The following is a 23,034-nucleotide window of genomic DNA, read 5'->3' on the forward strand; positions in this document are numbered from 1 at the left end:
ATATTTTTTTTAAATAACGTTCAGTTATGCCCTCCTTGCACTTTACTTATCATTTTATTTATTTCTTTAGTTTTTCCCTTGCCTGGGAGAGATCGCTTATTAGCGATGAGGCTCCCCATTGCCTCCCTCATATTTTTTATTTATTATGTATTTGTATTTTTTAGTACAACGAAGTGTGAATAAATATTTCACGACGAGAATTGATTGGGCCAGGATACCCCCTGTCCATATCGACGGTGTAACTTAAAATATTAACCGTACAGTAAAATATTTGGGGGTTTTATTTGATCCAAATTTATCCTGGGAGCAGCATATTGAAGAAGTTAGCCGCAAATTGTACGGTGCCTCCAGTATCCTTCCGTTCGGTAGTACTAAAACCGCACTGCCACAATCTCTTCTCCTGTCTTTACTGGACTACACCGATTCTTGCTCCTCCGATCTAAACGAGGAATTGCTAAATAAACTAGATCGTCTCCAAAATTTCTGTATCCGATTTATATTCGGTCTAAGAAAGTACGACAATATCTCTGCGTTCCGTAAGCGGCTAGGCTGGTTACCCATTCGTCAGCGACGTGATGCTCATGTTCTCCACCTCCTATATTCCATCCTGTTCAACCCTAAAACTCCTTCCTATCTCAAAGATGTTTTCAAAGTTTTGGGCGCCCATAACTATAGCTTACGCTCTTCCGAAAACTATACCCTTGAAATCCCATCTCATAACTCCTCCTTTCTTGGCGATTCCTTTAAGGAATTCCTTCCTGCAGTTAGGCTATGGAATTCACTTCCCGTCCCTATTCGCTTAGCTCCTTCTCTATCTTCCTTTAAATTTCTTCTGTACAAACATTACCTGTCCACATCGTATCCCTAACTTTCGTACTAACTACTAACTGACGTGAGACTTGAATTGGATTATCGTGATTCAAGTGCACTTTTTACTTTTTGTTTTGTCATGTATCCAGTATCAGTTTAGCTTCTTCTTTATAACTATATATGTATATTTTCACTTCTAGCCTACCTTATGTAATTCAATACATTTTTCTTTTCTTTACTCACAGTGGTTTCTGGAATTATACTCAATTTTTATATTGTAATGTAACGTAGTGTTAATAAAATAAATAAAATAATAAATGAATAAAATAAATAAATCTAATTGATTTATTTTTGTATGGTATAGTATTGACATCATTTCCGACGAGTAGCATTTCCATACCCCTTTTCAAAACCAATTCTGACTTCTTTGTAGGCGGTATTTCTTAGTATATATATTGTGGTTGCAAAGACATTGAAATTTACTTAGACCGTGTACGTTTAGTCCACTTATGCTTGCCCCCCATCCCTCCAAAGTAGCGATAAAAGCATCACTATGTCGTCGTGTATGTTATCAATAAAAAAATGATATGGTTTATTTCGCAGGCAATTTGAATTTCTTTTAATTACTGGTGGAAAACAATTTCCTAGTATCCTTTACGGCGTGTCTCATCTCTTTAATGTAAGTTATTTTAACAATAAGAGTACATATGAAACCACATATACACGACTATTCTCAGTTACATTATTTACATGAGTTTGCGAGTATTATAAAACTGGGACACGTGATTTAGCTTCGAGAGCCGTGTAAAAAGTATTGTCCATTAAAATAATGTATCTTAAGTGCGTCGCTCGACTTGGCTTAGGAAGAAAATGAGTGTGGTAGAGCATTTCACGGGCGACAAAATCTTCTGTGAAAACAATCGTAAAATGCTTTTATTACTCAAACATTCACCATTGATTCGCGACCCTAAACAATAAAAATACTAACTCAATCAACCTACCAAATTTTACGGGTCCTTATAGGTGAGTGAATTTATAGGCCACCTAAATTATGTGAGATTATAGTTTACGCCTCTACTTTGATCTGTACGGTGAAGATTTAGCTAAATAGTTTTTCTCTTATGTACATTAGATACACTCCCGAGTGGGAGCGTTACTTTGTAAAACACCTCGCGCCCTTGCACGCTTCGCCGCTCACATATTATTGTTTTATTTCGTACCTTACCTACTTTTTTAAGAGCTTTAAATAAAATTCTATGTCTCGATAGCTGACTAGCAAACGATCCAACTCCGGGATAAATTATTTACACACAATGCACAATTTTTACCCTAAATAGAACATAATTCAGACATGTATAAATTACTGTTATACATGGAATTACGACGTTGCAAGCAAAACAGATCAAGATATAAATAAAAACAATTACTATAGACAAATTAATATAAACTTTATTAGAAGTCAAAAATCATTAATTCATATAGGTAACACAATGCTCACTTATAAACGTCAAAAAAAGAAATATACATTAAATGCTTCTAATTTTACATTTACTGCCAGTTCTCAAATCAAGGGTGTAGAACGGAAGAGGAGAACTGGCAATAAACACTCCGCCACTCTTTTTAATCGACAAGTTTTTTTTTGTTTTACATAACGTTTGTAAGGAGCTGCAACCATTACACCATGTTCCACATGACATATTAAGTAATAAATAATAATAAATTAAAAACAAAGATTTGTCTCAGATTGTCAAAGATCCTCTATCAGTAGGAGGCATAGTGAAATAGGAGCACGCACTAACATTTGCGTGGGAACAACACGCAAATACATAGTCGAAATAACTAACATCACCGTATACACGAATTCAAGTCCGACCGGTCACCACCAGTAAAAATCTTTATACATATAAACATGTATATTTATATCACTGATCAAATGTAGTAAATAGGTATTCAGATTCCACTGAATCGAAAAGGCACTACTTTTAACAAGAAAAAAAATACCAACCATCATTAAATAAATTAGATGAGGCGCTAAGGGTGTGATTTATATCTAACTGTACTTAATTTACAAAAATATTTCGCAATGAAGAAGCTCACAAACGGTTTGTTAGGGTGAGGATAAATTTGGGGGTCATGAATCTTCGTAAACACATGTGACGACTGTTCCTTTTCAGCGTATTTTTTCTTTTTTCCAGCAAACGGTAAAGAGAATCTTAATTGGAGGATTCCTCGGCAACTCAATGATAAATGATGAGGCAAATGAGCACAAACTCGGAAAATTTGTGTCCACTTTGGCTCCAGATCTATACACACATGTGCTAATATTTGTTTACTTATATTGAAACACAAAAACTAATTTTGATTGTTATCTTACAATCGTTGTAGAAATACGTTACCAATGTTGTTTAATCTTATAATAAACTATCAGTGGTGTAATTAATAATAAATGAGACATTATGTTTTCCAAATCCGTACGTTTATATATGGTAACTATAAAATTGAAAAAGGTAAATGTGTATGTGATTCGTTTTAATAATCTTTGTAATCATAACAATAAGTTTACAGAGAATTCATATGATTTAGAAGAAGGGAAAATAGGTACACAAGATAAGTTCTCAGCGCAAACATATGGTCTTTTATAACTTTATAATTCTAGCTAGGTATTGGTACTTATATACTGGTTTTACGCTAAGTACTGGAACTACGAACGTAGAGTATACGTCCGATGAAGAATCTCAGCGGCAGATTAATCCGAAAAACTTCTCTGAAGACTCTCCACGGTTAATGCAGTAGAAGATCTAAAGAGTCATCACCATCTAACCAAGGGATCAAGCCGTTCATAAAGTGACTGGTCGTCGACTATTCAACCGCTCTTAGTTGACTACGGTCAAGTGTAAGAGCTGGTGGGTTAGGTGGAATTTGCGCTTTCTTTTTACGATTCTAAAAGCGGTGGCCCGGAGTGAAATATCGTCTCGCCTTGCTGAGCACATTGAGCCTTTTTTTAAACGACCGGAAATATGTCAACGTCCAGTATTTATATGCTAGCTAAAGCTTTAAGGAGAGTGTTTTCGAAGAGAGAAGTGACAGAGTGACGAAGCGTGTATTTCGCGCAGACTTGTGTCTTCTTCGGTTAACCCTAATTGGAGTATATCAAGGCGACCTCGATCCGTGACTCCACGTCAAGGTCGAAACTCTGCTACTCGTACGATATCAGACACAAGTTTCGTACTGATCAACAATTGCCTGAGAAATAACTGCACAGCCAGTTTATTAATTTCATCCCTTTAAATGTTTTATTTAAATTAAAATATTATAAACACGCCTATTACTAAACTCCTTCTTCAACGGCTTAGCCGATTTTTATGAAGTTTTTTTGTATATATTCAGTAGGCTGTGGGTCCCTGTATGCTCCACCGCGATATATGCAAAAAATTGTAACGCCATGGCTATAAAACTATTTAATCACCTTCCTAGAAGTTATACATTACTGCCTGGTGCACTGATTTTAAAGGCAAGGTGCCTTTATAGCGTAGGCGAGTATTTGAACCACAGATTTGTCACCAATTGTAAATAATTTAACTTTGACATAATTGAATGTTCTCATTATATGACATTGTAAAAACTGATATGACATTTGCTTGCCTATATATATGGCTGATTGTGCCGATATTTGTAGTTGATCCATCTAACCACTGTGCCACTATCTTGGCAAATAAACGAAATCTAAGAATAAGTAGAAAAGCAATATCAGTTCATTTTGAAAAGCAATATCAGTCCTATAATACTCTTAAATAAGTTCAGATACTTACCCTATAAAACACTAAATATTATCGCAAATGAGACCCTGCGCATGTGAGATATACTTGAGGATAATCAATATTAATTGCTTATGGAATCTAATTGCGTATAAAGAAACAACAAAAATAATTCCTAATCTGTATTTACATTATCACAATTTTCACAGTCAACATACAATACATTTACAGGATTTCCATTATACACAACTCTCTGGTCCCGGAATTTCTTCTGCAATTAAGTGTTCCCTTCTGCTTAAGGTTGCTGTACTTAATGTTGCTTTGCTCGACGTACTTTTGGGCGACGCCAACGACTGTAATAATTATATCATTATGGAGTTTACGCAGCTTTGACCACCGCAGCTTCTCTATAAGAAAAAACAAGTGTACGACCTTGGTATATTATGTCAGAATTTTTAACTAAAGACTGGGATAAAAATCTTTCTTAAGCATCATTAGAGGATCCGTGAAAAGAAAATGTGACTTATACAACTGAAACATGTCGATAATAAATGTATAAAGATCGTTGTAACCTAATGGAATCATTTTACATTTTACCGTGGGAAAAAGTAACACACAATTTTTAAACCCAGATTAAAATATCTAAAAGACATACAATCTAATTATAGTTTAAGTATGTCAATAGATGATGATGATCTAAAATCTTTGCCACCAAGATAATCTTATCTAAACCATTTAACGACATTATCATTATTATGATAAGATCATGCCATGTAATGGCAATATCGAATAGAATATGTGTTGATCAAAAAAGTTTATTATCTCACATGGATAGATAAAATTAGAAGAATTAAAGTCAAGAGGAGATAGAATCTTTGAACTCTAAACAATCGGGCATCACAGCCAAGAAGACAACGAAGGATCCGAAGATTTGTAAGTAAAGTAGACATGATAGATATATAGTATTGTCTTTGGTTAACATAGCTTTTACACATTGAAAGAAAACAATTTTTTAACCGAATTAAAGCTATTTGTATTATTATAAGCTTATTATTCACATAATTTTAAACTTTCCGACGTTTCGCGTGCTTTACAGCGTGCGTGGTCACGGTGACTGAAGACAAAAGGTGTTGAATATCAAAAGTATCACCGCTGTAGATAAAGTTGTGTTATCTGTATTTATTTCCCCGGAATTGGTAAAATTATGTAAATAATTATATGTTTAAAATAATACAAATAGATTTAATCCGGTTAAAGAATTGTTTTCTTTCAATGATAGCATATGTTTAAATTTTAATAAAAAGCGCCACTCTTTTTCTATTTACATATTAAACATTCGCTTTTCAAACCTTGTAAGTTTAGTACGAAAATACTCGAATAAATTAAAGTTAATAACATTAATTACCACATATATCTAAAAAGAGTTAGAATATACAAAAAAGAAATATGAAATAGATTAACTCACACTTCGTTGTTCCTGTGAATTGGAGCTCCGCTCGCTGGTCCACTCGTCAATATTAAGAGCGCCATTTTTGACAGCCTCTACACTCTCGATTGGAGGGCTCCCATCTAGAACAATCGCTCTTTAACGTTACAAATGAATATTTGGAATTGATTGGTATTTTAAAACAATTCAATCAGGTTCGTTTCATCTCTGATAGACATTAAATTATTTTTCAACCGTTTCTCAATTTATAAGTAAGAGTCGAGTACAATGTCCACATATTATGTTTTCAAAAAATAGTATTTTTGACGGCTGTAATTAGGCGTCTCTCTTTAGTTAAATGTAAAATATAATTACAGAAATACTGATAAATTTAAAAGTAGTTTAGATTTTCAAACCAAGTCAGGAAGTCCAAGGATGAGCTTTATTAGGCTTATATGTGAATAGAAAAAGACAAATGAAGGTAAAAAGAAACAAATTAAAAATTAATTTTGAAGACATGTTAAATATATAAGTGGTTTCCGATACACAAAATGTTAAACAAAGCGCGGATATGTGCCCCTGGGACCCGGACGTTACAATACTAAGATTCGTATAAAGTGCTTTCCGGCTTACTGTCAAATAAAGTATTTTGATATTTCCCAAAGAAGATGTTTATTGATTTTAAAACCGTTAAGGTTCTATATATTTTTAATACATTAGATGCTAATGATAATTTAAGAAATATAATGGCGTATTTAAAACGGTAATACAATTAAAATATTAGGCTATTTATTTAATTATTAACACTACGTTACATACAGAAATATAATAAAGTTGACATGAATGAATGAAAAGGGGGGCAAGTGGCAGCCTTATCGCTTTCGAACGATCACTTCCAGATAACCACTGTGAGAAAATACATTAGACATATACGTAGTTACTAAGACAAAACTAATGGAACAAAAGAAAGCATTTAAAAGTAAAAGGTGAACAGGACAATATTTAAAAAAAGGACACAAAAAGAAAAAGTCGACGATTTCACATCAATTTCACAGATGTGGACAGATAATGTTTGAACTGTAGACATTTAAAGGAAGGTAGAGAAGGAGCTTAGCGATTAGAGACAGGAAGTGAATTCCATAGCCTCACTGCGAAGACTTTAAAGAATTCACCAAGAAAGGAAGAACTTCTTAACTTAATAAAAATACGCGATCCAAATCTAGGTGTAACAAAAGATAACATTTGTACGACGGATTTCACGAATTTGAATACTATTTTCTAATTTCATTTTTAATTTCTAACATAAATATTACTTTCCACATGGCAACTAAAGCAGCGATAAAATATACAAATAAAAGACGATAGCCAGACGTTTTTCTTGTTATTGGTCAAATGATAAGATAGGATGATATTTGAAGATCCAAAATCGTTAAATTATTCATAGTGTCAAGATTACTCGGGACCTAGGTTGTACCTGGTGGTGGATTTAAAATGTCTGGCTGTGTATGTCTGGATGGCTTCAATGTGTAAGCTACAACGTATTGTCCATCCGCTGCATTTAGTTGAAGCTCTGGCGTTTGTTGTTTTGTGACAGTGCCGCTTCTGTAAGCAATACAAAATATTAAGAGTACAAGAAATGAATCTCTATATTAAGATTGTTGTCCTTTACATCCTTTACATACAACAGTAAAGAAGAAAAAAAGTGATAAAATGTTGTGATTTAGATCACAGACTTAAAAAATATATACAAAGTAATGATACCTAACATGTTTTAAACTTATTAATGTGTGATTTTTGACTTCATGTTTGAAATATAATTAAGAACCTGACACCGAGCTTTGGCTAACTTATAACGCTTTTTTCTAAAATTATTTATTGGAATGATGTATATAAAAAATTCTAGATTTTTCGAGATCTTTTAACTAGTACACAGAATTTTTAATTAGAGTTTAAAGTCTACTTGTTTTATAAAAGTGTAATCCTTATTTGTAGTAAGTGTATTTTGTATGTGTAACTGTAGTATTCATACAAGTCTCATTTCGCCAATTTTGGGTGAGTTTTCCGTTGGTAATTTATTTGTTCTCAATATGTACTGTGTTCCCTAGCATAGCAAGGTGTAAATGAAACATACAATAAATGGGTTATCATAATGTCAAATAAAGTGAAATAACATTTTTTTTAAATACCTTTATACAAGCACACCACAAACAATAACTACGCTGTGAAATATCATAACGATATTTAGAAATACTGGTCATGACTTTGTATGTGTACGACAAGTTTACGTATATGCATCACATACAATGGGTAGTAAAAGTATATTGTATCTAAATAAACAAGACTTACTTTAAAATAAGTATAGGAAAGGTTATAAGATATAGAAAGAGGCTAAATGTCTGTACATTGCTTTGAAACAAACCTTCGTTTCCTAAGAAAATATCCAGCAAGTACGGCAACGCTTGAGCAGCACAGTACTGCGATAACGATTGCCAAAAAAGCACCGCGTGTCACCCCAGCCATTGTACTTTGAATTCCATCTATACAAAATTCAGGTTACTAATAACTAAAATTAAAAACATTTTTCATTATTACTAAAGTGCTTTTATAGACGTGTTGATGAAAAACGTTCTTATACAACCGTAAAACAGGAAATACCCTATAGATATTAAACTAAATACGATAATAGTGGCAAAATAAACAAGCATTATTTTTCAAAGTATAATTAACAATATACGTTTACTACGCTGTTTGTTTCAATTTAAAAAGAAACATGTAAAGCGTGGTATCAATTTTATTTATTGAAATTTGTAAACACTAATTGTATGAAACATTATAGTGGAAGCATCTGCTCGATTTTTATTTGCATAAAATACCAGAAACAAGTTCAATGTTTACAATATTTTCTAAATAAAATATTTATTGGTTTCATTTTATTTGGACCTAGTATGCGTGAATGTAAAATAAATAAAGTTATATAATCTATGCTATATTTCAACCAATCACACACCGGCCCTGTAGCATTACCTGTTCTCCTTTCTGGGTCTTGATAGGAAAGGGCCTGCAAAATCACTCGTTCTGAAGTGCCTTTATCGTTTTGCGAGTGTACCGTTAACCGAAGGGAACTTCCACTGGACCATAGTACTGCTGCAGGCATCAGGAAAACAGCCACCCCATCTGTTCTTATGGAACTCATGTAAATCGTCTTTCCTTTTTATCATTCGAGTCGTACCATAGCTGTAGCCATAGAGTTTAGGTGGCATGCTGTGAAATATGCTACTCACTGGAGCGACACATAAGGCTCAGTGTTCACATCATACTACTGATGATAACAGCTCAACGACTCAATCTGCACAAGCTACAGTTAAGAACCCACACCTTCGTAAAACGATTAGGATTGGAACATGGAATGTCAGGGGAATACTTGAACCAGGGATCATACTCGAACAGTCAACTAAACACACAGGAGAGGTTCAGAGTTCTACTCTATTTCATCATGTCATACTATATACAACTTCGGTACAAAACATGAATGCAGGAGTCCGGTTGATATCAGTGTAACACCCTTTATGAATAAATCAGTTTTATCAGATTTAACCCCATAAGCGATCTGATAATGACTGAAAGTTAATAGAAAACCTCATCATATAAATCTAGTCTAAATGAATTAAAATCCAACACACAAGGAGATCCAGGACTTCTACTCCGGATAAAGATTATACGTTTGATGAGTGACTTGATTGCAAAGGTTGAATCGAAAAGACAGGCCATCTAAGAGAGGTTTTTGGAATGTATGGACTAGGAGGAAAAAATGTGAGATGTGTGTGGATATATGGATGCAATTTTGCACTGAAAACTCAGTAAATATCGTAATAGATATAATTGCAATCGTAAGCACGATCACTACAAATAATACCAGGACATACCCCGCTGCTGACTGAAGCGATCATATACTATTGATGGCTGAGATAGGGGTTACGCTCAAAAGATGCCCAAGATACACAGTTAATAATCTACTATGGAAAAAACTTCATCAACAAAGCCTCGAATGTTGACTCCAGTACAAACCCGAACACAAATTGGACGAAACCAAAGAACATCATACTGTGCACGAGAAAAGACATCCAACAGCAAAACTGTAATAGTACAAAAACGGTGTGGATATCGGAAAACGAGGAAGATAATTTAGGAAAGGAAACAACTTCTGACAAGAAGTGAGTCCGAGAAAGTGTTATATCAGAACATAATAACAAAGGCGTTTATGCCGTAGAGATTACAAATATTCCTATAAGTAAAAAGAGTTACTAGAGGATTTAGAGAATTTCATGTGTAGGTCTCACACTACTACATTTTAAACATTTGTGTAATAACTGTTCCACCATAAATTAGGAATGTTATAATAATAATAAGACCCGCGTAACATTTATTAATACGAACTCCAGACATACATAGTCTAGTCTAAATTGGATGCAAATATACGAAAATACTGGTTTGAAAACATATACATCCTGTTTAATAAAATATGTACAGATAATGAGTTACTACTCGAAGTGCTTTATGATTCTAAAATTAATATGATTTAAAACATCATACCTATAGTATCATATTGCTTGATAGTTAATAAAAAAAAGTTGTTGAGGAAAAATGTCCTCGATGTTGAAAAAAATATTTTTGAGGAAAATCAAATTGTGTTTGTTATCTTTTCTATTTCCTTTAAAATTATTATACTAGAATAACCTGTTGATTATATTTTGAAAGTATAAATAATTTCCAAATCATTAAAAAATGTTTTAAGTCCAACAATAATTTATCAATTATTAAAATGAATGAATGACATATTACTATTATTGTAGAAGTTTGGTGGTAAATAACATCAGGCGAAGGTCATGTTCCCACCTGTTATATAAATAAAACATACCAGTTTCATTAGCTGTAACGTTAAACTTCGTTACTCCAGTAATCGAATCAAAGGCTTCAAGAATCAAGAGTTGGGGTAGTCCACCATCGTACCCGGTCACACATCGTACAGCTACGTAGACAATGATGTCTTTTCTATGAAATTCCTCCCAACTTGAGTCATTTCCCGTGATTATTGTACAGTTTCGAGGCGGAGCTGGACGAGCTGGTGTCAGAATTGTTATGTATTAAAAACATATTATACCTACTGTATTTATTAAAAATAATATATATGTATATTGCTATGTTTAATTTCACAAAACCCGTAGGACATTATGATTTATTCAAATATTATTTTAATCAATAAACATTTAACACTATTTTCAAATTTTCTTCGAACGATTCCGACCAACTCACATGAAACAGAATAGCCTTGGGTAGAATTCATCTAAGATATTCGATGCGCTTTCCTTAAAATATTTTCCTTCAACTCATGAGACTAATAGAAGATACGTACCAGCTGGCACTATTTGGAAAATACAAGGCTGAAGTTGTCTTCCGACCGCGTTTGTCCCTCTGCATGTAAGGGCTCCATAGTCCCGCTCACTTGCTGGAGTATATCGTAACTCACTTGTGCTTCCATTTAATGTACCTATTATGAATATAAAACTTTTAAAATATATCAAGGGTGCTACAACCTTTTTAGGTCTGGGCTTTCGTTTTCTGTATTTGTTTCGTCATCATTTGTCAATCTAATAGGCAAGTGGGTGATCTGCCTTCTGTGCCTGAAACACGCCGTCGACTTTGCGGGTCTAAGGCAATTCAGTTTCCTCACGATGTTTTCCTCCACCGTTCGAGCGAATGTTTAATGTGTATATAGAAGTCCATTGGTGCACAGCCGGGTTCGAACTTACGACCTCAAGGGTGAGAGTCGCACGCAGAAGCCATTGTATATTTTTATAATAAAGACATTGTATATTTTCTGCGATACGACGATATGAACTAAATCTTCTTATCTATTATTACAATTTTTTTTCGAGCATACGGGAAGCTCATATAGGGCAGTTATCGTAGCCCATGGACGCCCATGGTGCGTTATCAGCCTATGGGGAAGGTGTATGCTCTGTTTTTTAAAAATTGAGCTCGAATCTCCCCAGGAAGACCTCCACCAGGATGCCACAGTTCCCTAGTTAGCAAAATAAAGGAAGATAATGTTTAGTGAATCGGAAGAGGAACTCGTACGATGATGAAAGCAGGCGGAATCAACCCAATACCCATAACCTAGGCATTATAGAATTTTGCAACTATTAGCGAAGGCTTAAATATATATATGTGTGTGTGTCTGTAAATAATATATTATAATAATATAAGAAAAAACATATTTCGTGCGCGGTTGTTATATCAACAGATAATACCGGGAAAATTGTACATAAATTCTTCATTTATATCTTATAGTTGAGTCGCCATAGTCACTTTTAACTATTTATTACTATTATGTACTGACATCCAAAAAATAAGATTACCTTTTCATTTATAAACAGTGGCAGATTGTATCTTTGCTACTTATTAATTATATTCTAATTTTTTAATAAGCAACTAGGTAATCAGCCCTCTCTACTTCGCACATGCCATCGATTTTTGGGTCTAAGGCACGTATTCCTCAAGATGATTTCCTTCACCGTACGAGTGTAAAATTCTCAAGTAGCCCGAGGAATCCATTATAACACAGCAGGCTTTAAAAAGTAATATTCAACATAAATCTCGTAAAAATAGTAATAGTTATTAAAAGTCATTGATTTTTCGTCTATAAATGTTTATTTAATTTACGCTGAATGTTTAGTGAATACTTCTAATATATGTACATGCGTATTATGTTAAGTATATAGTAATATATTTTATGTTTGTGTTTGTGACTAAATAATTAAATCTGTTTGGAAGCTAAAATAGATAACTGATTGTTTTCAGTCGTTAACTAATCATCTTTCGTAGTAATCTATAATCAAAATTATTTAAATATCTTCCACGTTCTATGTTGATATAAAATTGTAAAATCTAAACTATTTATTTTCTTGTTTTTAATATTTAATGTAAAAGACAAACTAAGACATTGAAATAAATATGAGAAAATAGGCTTTGTTAATAAGAACGTATTCTTTAGTATTATTTTAGGATGCCAAAAATCATCTTTGACTTAGGGTCTTAAATCTTAGAGGCGTATAGAGAGAAAACAGTGAGAAATCTTAAGAGGCCGGCATCCTAGAGAGCCTTTTGTAAATTTCAGTGTCCAGACCTATGACTTAACATCAGCCCAGACTTCTGCCCGTTATATCAAAATATCGATGTACATATAGAAAGTCTCTCAAAATGTATCTGCTGTGAAAAAAATACGTGATCATACGAGAATGTAGCAAAACTCGTCTATTAAAATTAGATTCATAGAATTGTCTTATGGTGTTTATTTGTGGGGTAATGCGGCTGATGTCAAATCGATATTTGTGGTACAGAAGCGGGCTATTTGAGCGATCTGAGTTATAGCCACGAGAGTTAATCCATAAGAATTGTACAAGTTAACTTTAGCAAATAAACAGCATTATGAAAATATTTAATATGTGCTTAAAACATAATAGTAGCTTCCATAACTATAATACCGGCAACTACAAGTTTGCAGAAAACAAGTAAATATTTCCAAAGCAAAGTTTTTTATGCCTAATAATAATAATTTATTGCATGAATATGGTAAAAAAGGTGGTACAATAGTAAGTTCGCATATTCTGTCACACACAATAGCACGCAAATTAGTTTTTAAATAAGTTTTACATTGTACATTAGTCATATGAATTGGTCAATTCTTCTATTATTTGTATCGTACATATCATATCAAATTTTATTAAATTTATATCAACATAGTGTCTCACGCAAATAATCATTTATTGAATGATAATTTTTTTCCGAAAGTCGACTTTTAAAGACTTTAGTCGGAAGATGTTTTAATTAGGTACCTAGGTACAAGTGTTAAAAGAAAGCCGATCAATTCACAAACTAATAAACGATGTAATCAGAAAAATAACGACTCGGGGGCGATGGCCAACATCGAGTCTACTCAAATAACGAATGTTTCTTTCCTTTGATGTGGATGGGATGTCTCTCTCCTTTGACATCGCAATATGACAAGGGGGCCGATGGCTGACCATGCGTCGTACTCGTGAACAGGTGCTACTTGTGGATCGGTGCGTATACGATATGTCTATTAATTGTTCTGCCTCGACTCACCTACCTTCCCACAAATATGGACGAGGAAGGGAAAGGGAAGGAGCATGATGTAATGGTTGCAGGTACTAGTAAAAATTTTGTAGGGAACTGCTAGTAAATGTACATTTAAAAACCATTTTTTATTGACCTTCATGAGTCATAATTGTACCTTAAGTTACCTACATCTATAATTTATATTTAGATTTTTGCAAGCAATTATGACTCGACAGTTATATATATTATCTCCCTTTATCGATAATTTTTCGTGAAATATTCCTGATTAGGATATCAGTCTTATCTATCAGCTGTTCTATTTTTTCAATAATTTACCTGCTTGCTTGTCTGAATTATTTACATTATTAGTCATAGATTATAACTATACAACAGGTATTTTTAAAACAGAATATAGAACAGGTTATCAACAGGTTTTATATGCTACGATACCTTAGAAAAATAACTTTATTTAATTCTTTTAAGTAATTTATTTGGTTGTCAGTGGGGTTTTCCACCAAAATTTACATTATTATTTTGGTCCAGTATTGATTTGTAAATATTTACATTAAATTAAATATCCAATGTTTATAGAATTTATCAGTTAAATCGAAATTGCACGTCATTGTTTATACAATATCTACTTAATGTAATTTCGATCTTTGTAGCGTCGATGATTAGAGATCCCGAGCGATAATTTATTAGTTGGGATATTCAATGTTTCTACTATTGTGGGTAATAAAGTCAGGTGTCTTAGTAGAAAGATACAGACAACATCCCAACTTTAATAAAGAACCGCGTGATCTTAAACGGCTTCAAGGCTACGATTAAAAAGATCGATTTTGCATACAAACAGATTAAGATTGACATCATATTAGAAATTACAGCATGCCGGCACTGATTTGAGAAAAACAAGCGATGGTCAGGCTTCTTTTTGTCAACGTTTCCAAATCAAAACCTATAATCGCTTGATATAGCTTCTACAATTAATCAGGCATTAGCTTCAGTTTTAGAAGTGTTTAAAATATATATATATATATATATATATATCGAATGCGTCCACTATATTTTATTGAACATGTACAATTGAAAAGAATTACTCATAAGAATATTTTATTACTTATATTTTTTTTAAATACGTTTATATTTGTAGCGAGGGTAAGCCTTTATAATGACAGTGTGTTATTTTTAATTATTAGTTTAAATGTTCTTGACAATACATGTCCATTAGACACTGCTTTCATTCAAACTTATCATATTGCATCGTTTAAAAACATCTCTTTTCGTACTCAGTCAGAAAGACAAAAATAAGACTTTTTACGTTGTATTACTGTTTGACAATCGCCCGTTGTTGGTTAAATTAATTGAATTTACAGGGAACTTCTAAAGATTGATAAGTTATTTCTTACCATATCTCGCAGGTGATACGTTAAAGCTCTCTCCACTGTTATTGAACTGCCACAAAAACGTGATGTCAGCAGGATCCGCGTGCACTGAGCACTGCACATGCAACGACTCGTCAAGTGCAGCGCCAATCACTTGGGGTGAGGCCATACCGCACACAGGTGCATCTTAAACAAATTATACTTACATAACCTAGAGTTAATGACAATTTACATTTTAACTGACTTCAAAAGCAATTTACGGAAAACTGAAAATAAGATACGGTAACAATACAAATTCTTTGCAAAAGTCAACAAATTTAAAGATCGATTATGCGGTGAATTTTAATTTACCTATAATACAAACAAATCTAATGATATGATATGATCTTAATTGATAAAAGCTTGTTTTTTGTTGAATTGTGTTTATGTTGGCATGGACAGTGATTTTAGTAAAGACTTTCATTAGATTGATTTCATTATCACGCTTTAAAAAACATTTTAAAATATTTATTGTTTACCGTATTAACCAAATGAACAATGATAAGTATTAAGTGAAAATTGAAATGCGTAATAACGCAGGAGCTGTTGAATTGTATTGTGCTGAATACTGAGGTGTATTTTTATTCACGTGTACGTATTTAATATCCATTTAGCGCTGAAACCCACACAAGAACATTATACGCACATTACCTGCACCCGCAACATGACACAAAACGGGATTTGAAAGGAAATTTATTCCGGTCGGGCGAACTAGAACAAAGCACTATGTATTAAAGTGTACCCACAAAACAACAGATTGCTAGTTCCCGGACAATTGCCCTAATATTAGGCAATAATTTTGATGATTTATTGGAAGCAAGCTTCCTCTGGCGTAATTGCTAGAGGAAGGAAACGACTCGTCGATCCGACCAGAATCATTTGAATATATACACGCAGACATGAGTATTTATTACTCCGTAATTCATACCTAGTGACATTTTATTGTTATGTTGTATCCGATGTGAGGTTATGTAAATAAGCCAAGGCATACATTTAACAGTAGTAACTCAAAATTATGGACCTTTGATAAATAGCCTCCGAAACAACCAACTTTAATTATACACAGCAATTGCTGGTAGGGACCATAAAGGGTTATGGTTTCACGTTCAGGATTTACATTGATAATTTAAAAATTAATATCTAGGAACGCAAAATCGTGAAAAATAGAACACAAGAACAAAGTGTCTCCCCCTTAAATTTCTTATGATAAAAATCCTTTTTAGTCAATTTAAGTTAGTTTTAAAATACTTGTCTTAAGTTAGGCTAGATAGTAATTTTAAATTTTGTCATTGTGCAGATACTATTAAAAAAAGATCATTCAATGTGATATCCTTAAAGATACCAATTTCGCCAAAATACCATTTTAATGATAAATAAAAGGGATTTAAATAATACAAATACTTAAGCTCAAAGTCTATACAAGTTATATAAACATAACATATCAAATAAATATACAGTATTTACAATTTTCTTAACATACATTAATCAATTCATATGGCATATTATCTAAAATTAATTAATGAAAAAGATTCAAATTTAAATACAAATGTTATTATTTTAAATAATTATTGTGGTTTTTTTTTAATTTTTCTTACACGAATATAATATTATAACTTATCGTGTAATTACAGTAGGTAGGTATTAGATTACAAGTTATATCAAAACAATTAATATTTTTTTATCTATTTTGTTATCCGTGTTTGTATCACTATATTGATTTGATGGGTAAAATGTAAATCAGATAAGAAGTCTGAAATACACAACTGTATTATTTATTGGTATTATTATTTATCTCCTAAGACTGGTAATCTCAGTCATTTTTCTTAAAATACATAATAACCGTAGCCAAAAAAACACATTAACGTTGTCTTATCTGAGTATGATTGGTGTGAAATTGGGAGTGAACTTGTGGCCAATAAGTCTGGACTATAAATCATAAAATTTAAGTGTAATTCAATACCACTACACTTACATTGCACCCTTAATCTGACTGCCTTGCTGGTTGTTTCGCCCCTTGCATTGGTCGCCTTGCATGTGTACAGTCCTGCCTCTTGTCGAGTAAGCTTTTGTAAGACTAACGATCGACTACTGAGAATAATACCGGACCTCATATTCTGTATTACGGGGCTGCCCTGCAATATTTACGGTGTTAAGGAAAAAATTTACTAAACACTAAATATACTTTGCAGCAATTTTATTCTTTTAATATGCTTAGATTCCAATGATTGCGGAAACTCTTTCTATTACATATGGCACATCCATCCATCCATCAATCCCGTCTGATTATACTAACATTGACTTTTAAATTAAAATATTTCTAGGATTTCTATTCTTACACTGCTTGTTGAAAGATATACTTACATTATGGTACCATGATATCTTATATTCCTTTGGATTAGCTCGTACGTTACATTCGAAGTAGACATCATCATCCTCTTTTATATCATTAGGGTTTAGAGTGCTGCCCAAAGTCAACGTCACCAAAGGACTATCTGGAAGATGATGAAGTGATTATTACTGGTCTGGTCTTATTACATTCTGAATATAATTTTTGTATCATATAATAAAATATAAAATAAATAAGCACAAGCTACATCATTTATATAGTTTTTTTTATGTAAACATTAATAGATATTAAACACTATTTTATACTAGCTTACCCGGCAAATCTCGTTTTGACTACATATTATTTATCTAATATAAATAATATGTAGGCAAAACGAGATTTCAATAAAAATAACCTATCTACTATAATAAAAATAGGGGTTGATCGTAGAGGGGTGACAATTAAGGGTTGTATGTATTTTTGTATATTATATATTTTTTTAATCAAAAAATAAAAATATCTTATATTCACTTAGGGGTTTGAAAGATAGTAGCCAATTCAACTTACTGAATATGCATAAAAAATTCATAGGCATCGGTCGAGCCGTTTCGGAGGAGTATGGTAACGAACATTGTGACACGAGAAATATATATATTTAGAGATAAATCGATATATGGTTCCTCTATCACAACCTGTTACCTGGGACTAGAAGAACCTTAAGTCAGCTAGCACATTTTACAGAAAAGGATTTTACTTCATTTGTAAACTATATAATGAATAATTAATTAATTAATAATAAAAGAAAATACAACTTTTTAAAATACACGGTACGATAAGAAATTTAATTATTAAAACCTGAAAGTAGCGACCTGTCCTTGAGCATAAACAATCATTTCGATCAAAATTTTATCATCAAATTACGGTAAAGTAAATAAAATAAACTATTTCTGATAATCAGTCTTAAAATTCAAAGTGCCTTAGCACATTTTCAAATATTTGTATATATTGAATGGTTACGTGCCTTAAAAAAATACTATGGCTACTTATCCACATTATCGTACTACCAGTAACAAAATTTCATTTTTTTTGTACTTACATACAACGTTTAATTCAAATTGATCTTCAATTGCCTTTGCGGGAAGTGTTGGGTTTGTAGCTAAACATTTTACCACGACTCCATTGTCACTCGGCGCCGGATGGAAGACCAGGGAACTAACTGACCACGTTTCGTTAGCTCGTTCAGCAATCTAAGAATAATAATAAAACAAGTAATCAAGACTTTAACACCAACTTTCTGATGATCTAGCTGGCGTGTACTGTATAGTGTCTTCGGCTGAAATCAGTTCGAGTTAAAATCATTTCAGTTTCTGTAACACGGTCTTACAGATGTAAAATAACTTATAATAACTTTACACGTGAGTAGCGAAAGAAGAAAATAAGTAGCATAGTAATAATACTCTCTCACCCTCTCTTTCTCAAAGATTCTGTTATCCTTGTACCACGTGATAACAGCTGGTGGTCTACTTCCTTCTGAGACGCACTGAAGTGTAACTGCAGAGCCAGCCAGCAACTGCTGTGGCCGATTCAGTAGAGACACAGATAGAGGAGCCACTGAAAAATATCGTAAATCCTAAGGAATTCTTCCGAAGTATAAGAATTAAATATTTCTCGATTAATTTGATGTTTTAAATCGATATAACAGTCAAATAAATTATTCCCTGGTCCAAAATTTAATAAGAAGATAATTTTACCATACCTATACAATACAATTAGGCTAAATTTTTATGTATGAAATGTGCTATGGCTCAACCGTAATACAGGTTATTATAAATAACAAATGACAGAAGTAATTAAAACATAATAAAGTTTAAGAAACTTTAAATATACAAGAAAATATATTACCTTCATTTAACATACCAGAACTGTTACAAAACAATAAGACCTAGTTTCGTAAAAAAATATAGCAATCGCAATCAATCTTACGTGGTAAGATTCATTTCTTCATATTTGTGACGTTTTTTTTGTAAGACTTCTTTAGTTACACGGCAAATTTTTACTATTATTATTTATTCTACTAATAATTATTATTATAACATATTTTTTTTGCGACTGAGGCTCAAACTATCTGTTGTGGTCTCTGGCAGAATGACCATCGCTGTGGAACAATCTGCTCCTTAACATAATGCTGAGCCAGGGCCAGTTACAACAACAACACACACGCATTACACACTTAAAACGCACCTTATTCTTTAAAAGTAAAAACAATGTTATTTTTCATTAATTTTATTAGTATTATAATGTGTGTGCGTTTCGTTAGTAATAAATTTTATATCTATGTTTACACTTATCACATGCAAAAGCTTGTTTAAATAAAATAAGCTTCGACTACTTTGGCATAACTTAATTAGGCAGTTCTTACAGTTCATTTCTAACCGCACTGATTTTTCTTGCGGCCGTACAAGGTTAGTGTTCATAGCTCGACACTTGTAGGTCGTATTGAGACTGTCCCTAGTTAGTTGTTGGGCTTCAAAACGGTTAACTATCACGTGTGTGTCTGTCTTCACTCCAATGTATCTTAGATCTGGCTTGCCATTTACCAGCCACGTAACTACAGGCTCGGGGCGACCTGTTGAATATTTTAGCATTTGAATTTAAATAACTTAATTTAAATATAATATTTAGTTAATAATACTTATAAATCATTATAGTTTCACTACAAAAAGGGAATGCAGAATTTGATTTAATTGCTTGTAAAATTATTTGCCTGTAAATTGAAAGTTGCGTGTTTTTGTGGAAGGCTAGGGAAACGTAACATCGCGCTGCGGCCAAGTTATTATAAACCACAGGGTATAAACAGATATATAAATAGCCGGTATTCGTTTACGATAAAAAATAGACTCTATTATTGTTTTCAATTTAGAACTTAGACAAATTTGTTGCTTCCGATTGGATTTGTGCTAAAAAAATTAAAATCTTTACTATGTACCATAATGACTCTTGATGAAACACAGTACTATTACATTATCATAATATTAGGGATTATGGTATGAAATTATAAATTACGTGAATTTATGGATATAGAAAAAAATGGTAGACGACTTAAATGCAAAAATAAAGCATGAATATAAACAATAGCGATATCGCAGGAAATTTTATAGAGTGTATGTTTGGCCCACTGCATCATTACAATCGGTAGGCACACGGGCAAAGATAATCTGTGCGGTGCAGACCTGGCGCTTCGCCAGCCTGCCATACTGCGGACTTTTCAATGAACTCATTGGAATGGAATATCTCTCCAAATGTTTCTATAAAGACTCCATTGGGTCCTCTGCAAATACGACGTATATCAAAGGGTGGCAGACACAAGTGATGTCGATGAATACGTATGGAGACTTCACAAAGGAACTATTTTAGAACATAGACTCAAAAACCTTATATATGCTTAAATATCAATGTTATATATTACTGAACACTGAATACTTATTTTCACTGAATTATTACAATATAAAAATTGAACATAATTAAATGAAAGGAGGACAACTGGCGGCCTTGTCGCTTTCGAGCGATCTCTTCCAGGCAACCACTGTAAGAGAAAAAAAAGTATTACATTAGATAAGTTAGATTATATATAACATATATAATTTTAATTGATCCGTGCTTTAATAAAAATAGATATGGAGAAGATAGAACTAATACTAGTAGAGTGTAGTACATTGCTATTCGTATCACAGCCTTAACGACGTCCGTATATAATGTATGAAAACTATTCAAAACCTGTAGTAAATTTGAAACAGTTAACTATGACACTACCTTAGCGATACGAAAATATAATGTCATCGGAGTTCGAAACTAATAGAAAAATCGACGAGCAGATCCTAATTTCAGTTACTTCACATTGTGATGCGCCAGATGCAGCGGAGCGTTGCCTATTGAAATTTAAAACGCCAGCCCTCACTTCATGTTCAGAAGCTTGAGTAAAATTGTTTTAGGAAGCCATCCGATATTGTAATACGTTCCTGGAGCCGAATAGATTAAAGGAGAATCCTTTAAGACTTTATTTTCACGAATTTTTTTGAACTGTTTCAAAAGGATCTTCGCCATATATCTGTATTTATATGCAGGATAAGCCTATGGTGCCACATAACGTGTGTAGTATGAATCAAACTGGTATTATCACGATATTCTCTATTAATTAATACTAATACTATTAAGTACCTGTTATTATATTTGCTTTTGCAAACAACCGAGTCACAAACGCGCGACCTCTAGGCTGAGTTAGATCCAGGCGTAAACTGAATGTCTATTTATTTATTACACTATCTAGTAAAGACACTAACGATGGCTGATCATTCTAAAGACGTGTACTCTTGGCTTGAGTAGGATGCACCAAAAAACTCTTCCCGAGTTCATGGTTTTCGACTATGTTTGTAAAATATATTTAAGAATACTGGCGTTATTTATAATAATACTTATTTATTTATTTACTTTAGAATATACCTAATAATACTTATTGCTTTATAGTGTTGTATTTTAGTATGCATATTATATAGAGCAGTGATGGCCTAGTGGCTTCAGCGTGCGTTGCTCGTTCCTGAGGTCGTAGGTTCGATCCCCGGCTGTGCACCAATGGATTTTCTTTCTATGTGCGCATTTAACATTAGCTCGACCGGTGATGAAAAACATCGTAAAGAAACCGACTTGCCTTAGACACAAAAGATCGACGGCATGTGTCAGGCACAGAAGGCTGATCACTTACTTGCCTATTCAATTTTCAAATGATTATGAAACAGATACAGACATCTAAGCCCAGACCTAAAAAGGTTGTAGCGCCATTGTTATTTTTTAGTATGCACTGTTGTAAAGGTCATTTATTTGTTTCAATTCTATTGTAAGTCGTATTTGTTAACGATGCCAATCTCGCCTATCGTGGCAAAAATTTTGCCGAAAAGTATACGATTTAATGGAATACACTTAGTTATAGGGAATGCAATCCCGATCAGGAATCTTGTGCCATTTTTCGAAATCAATCCCTAAACATAACATGACGAAATCTCGAAAGATTAACGAGAGAAAGTAGTATCAGAAAAGTTAATCTCTTCGAGGAACAAGCGTATATCTGACGGTGCGTTGTTATACTTAAAAATCTTTGTAAAGATGTCT

General features: G+C 33.0%; 1 protein-coding gene across 1 annotated transcript in view; it reads right to left on the reverse strand.

The window, feature by feature from the left end:
* Window positions 1-4,734: 4,734 nt before the first annotated feature.
* Window positions 4,735-23,034, reverse strand: part of LOC123716405 (neural cell adhesion molecule 1-like) — a 104,907-nt gene continuing 86,607 nt past the window's right edge. Inside the window, exons 6-18 of the mRNA XM_045672134.1 lie at window positions 20,294-20,500; window positions 19,340-19,485; window positions 18,971-19,121; window positions 17,910-18,040; window positions 17,521-17,680; window positions 15,534-15,695; window positions 11,402-11,536; window positions 10,907-11,110; window positions 9,016-9,165; window positions 8,411-8,528; window positions 7,466-7,593; window positions 6,031-6,134; window positions 4,735-4,918 (exon numbers count right to left, since the gene is read on the reverse strand). Coding sequence (XP_045528090.1) covers window positions 4,805-4,918; window positions 6,031-6,134; window positions 7,466-7,593; window positions 8,411-8,528; window positions 9,016-9,165; window positions 10,907-11,110; window positions 11,402-11,536; window positions 15,534-15,695; window positions 17,521-17,680; window positions 17,910-18,040; window positions 18,971-19,121; window positions 19,340-19,485; window positions 20,294-20,500 — 1,910 coding nt within the window. The 3' untranslated portion in view covers window positions 4,735-4,804. The remainder of the gene's footprint in view (window positions 4,919-6,030; window positions 6,135-7,465; window positions 7,594-8,410; window positions 8,529-9,015; window positions 9,166-10,906; window positions 11,111-11,401; window positions 11,537-15,533; window positions 15,696-17,520; window positions 17,681-17,909; window positions 18,041-18,970; window positions 19,122-19,339; window positions 19,486-20,293; window positions 20,501-23,034) is intronic.

Source organism: Pieris brassicae, chromosome 11 (genome assembly GCF_905147105.1).
Source record: "Pieris brassicae chromosome 11, ilPieBrab1.1, whole genome shotgun sequence".
NCBI classification, from domain to species: Eukaryota; Metazoa; Arthropoda; class Insecta; order Lepidoptera; family Pieridae; genus Pieris; species Pieris brassicae.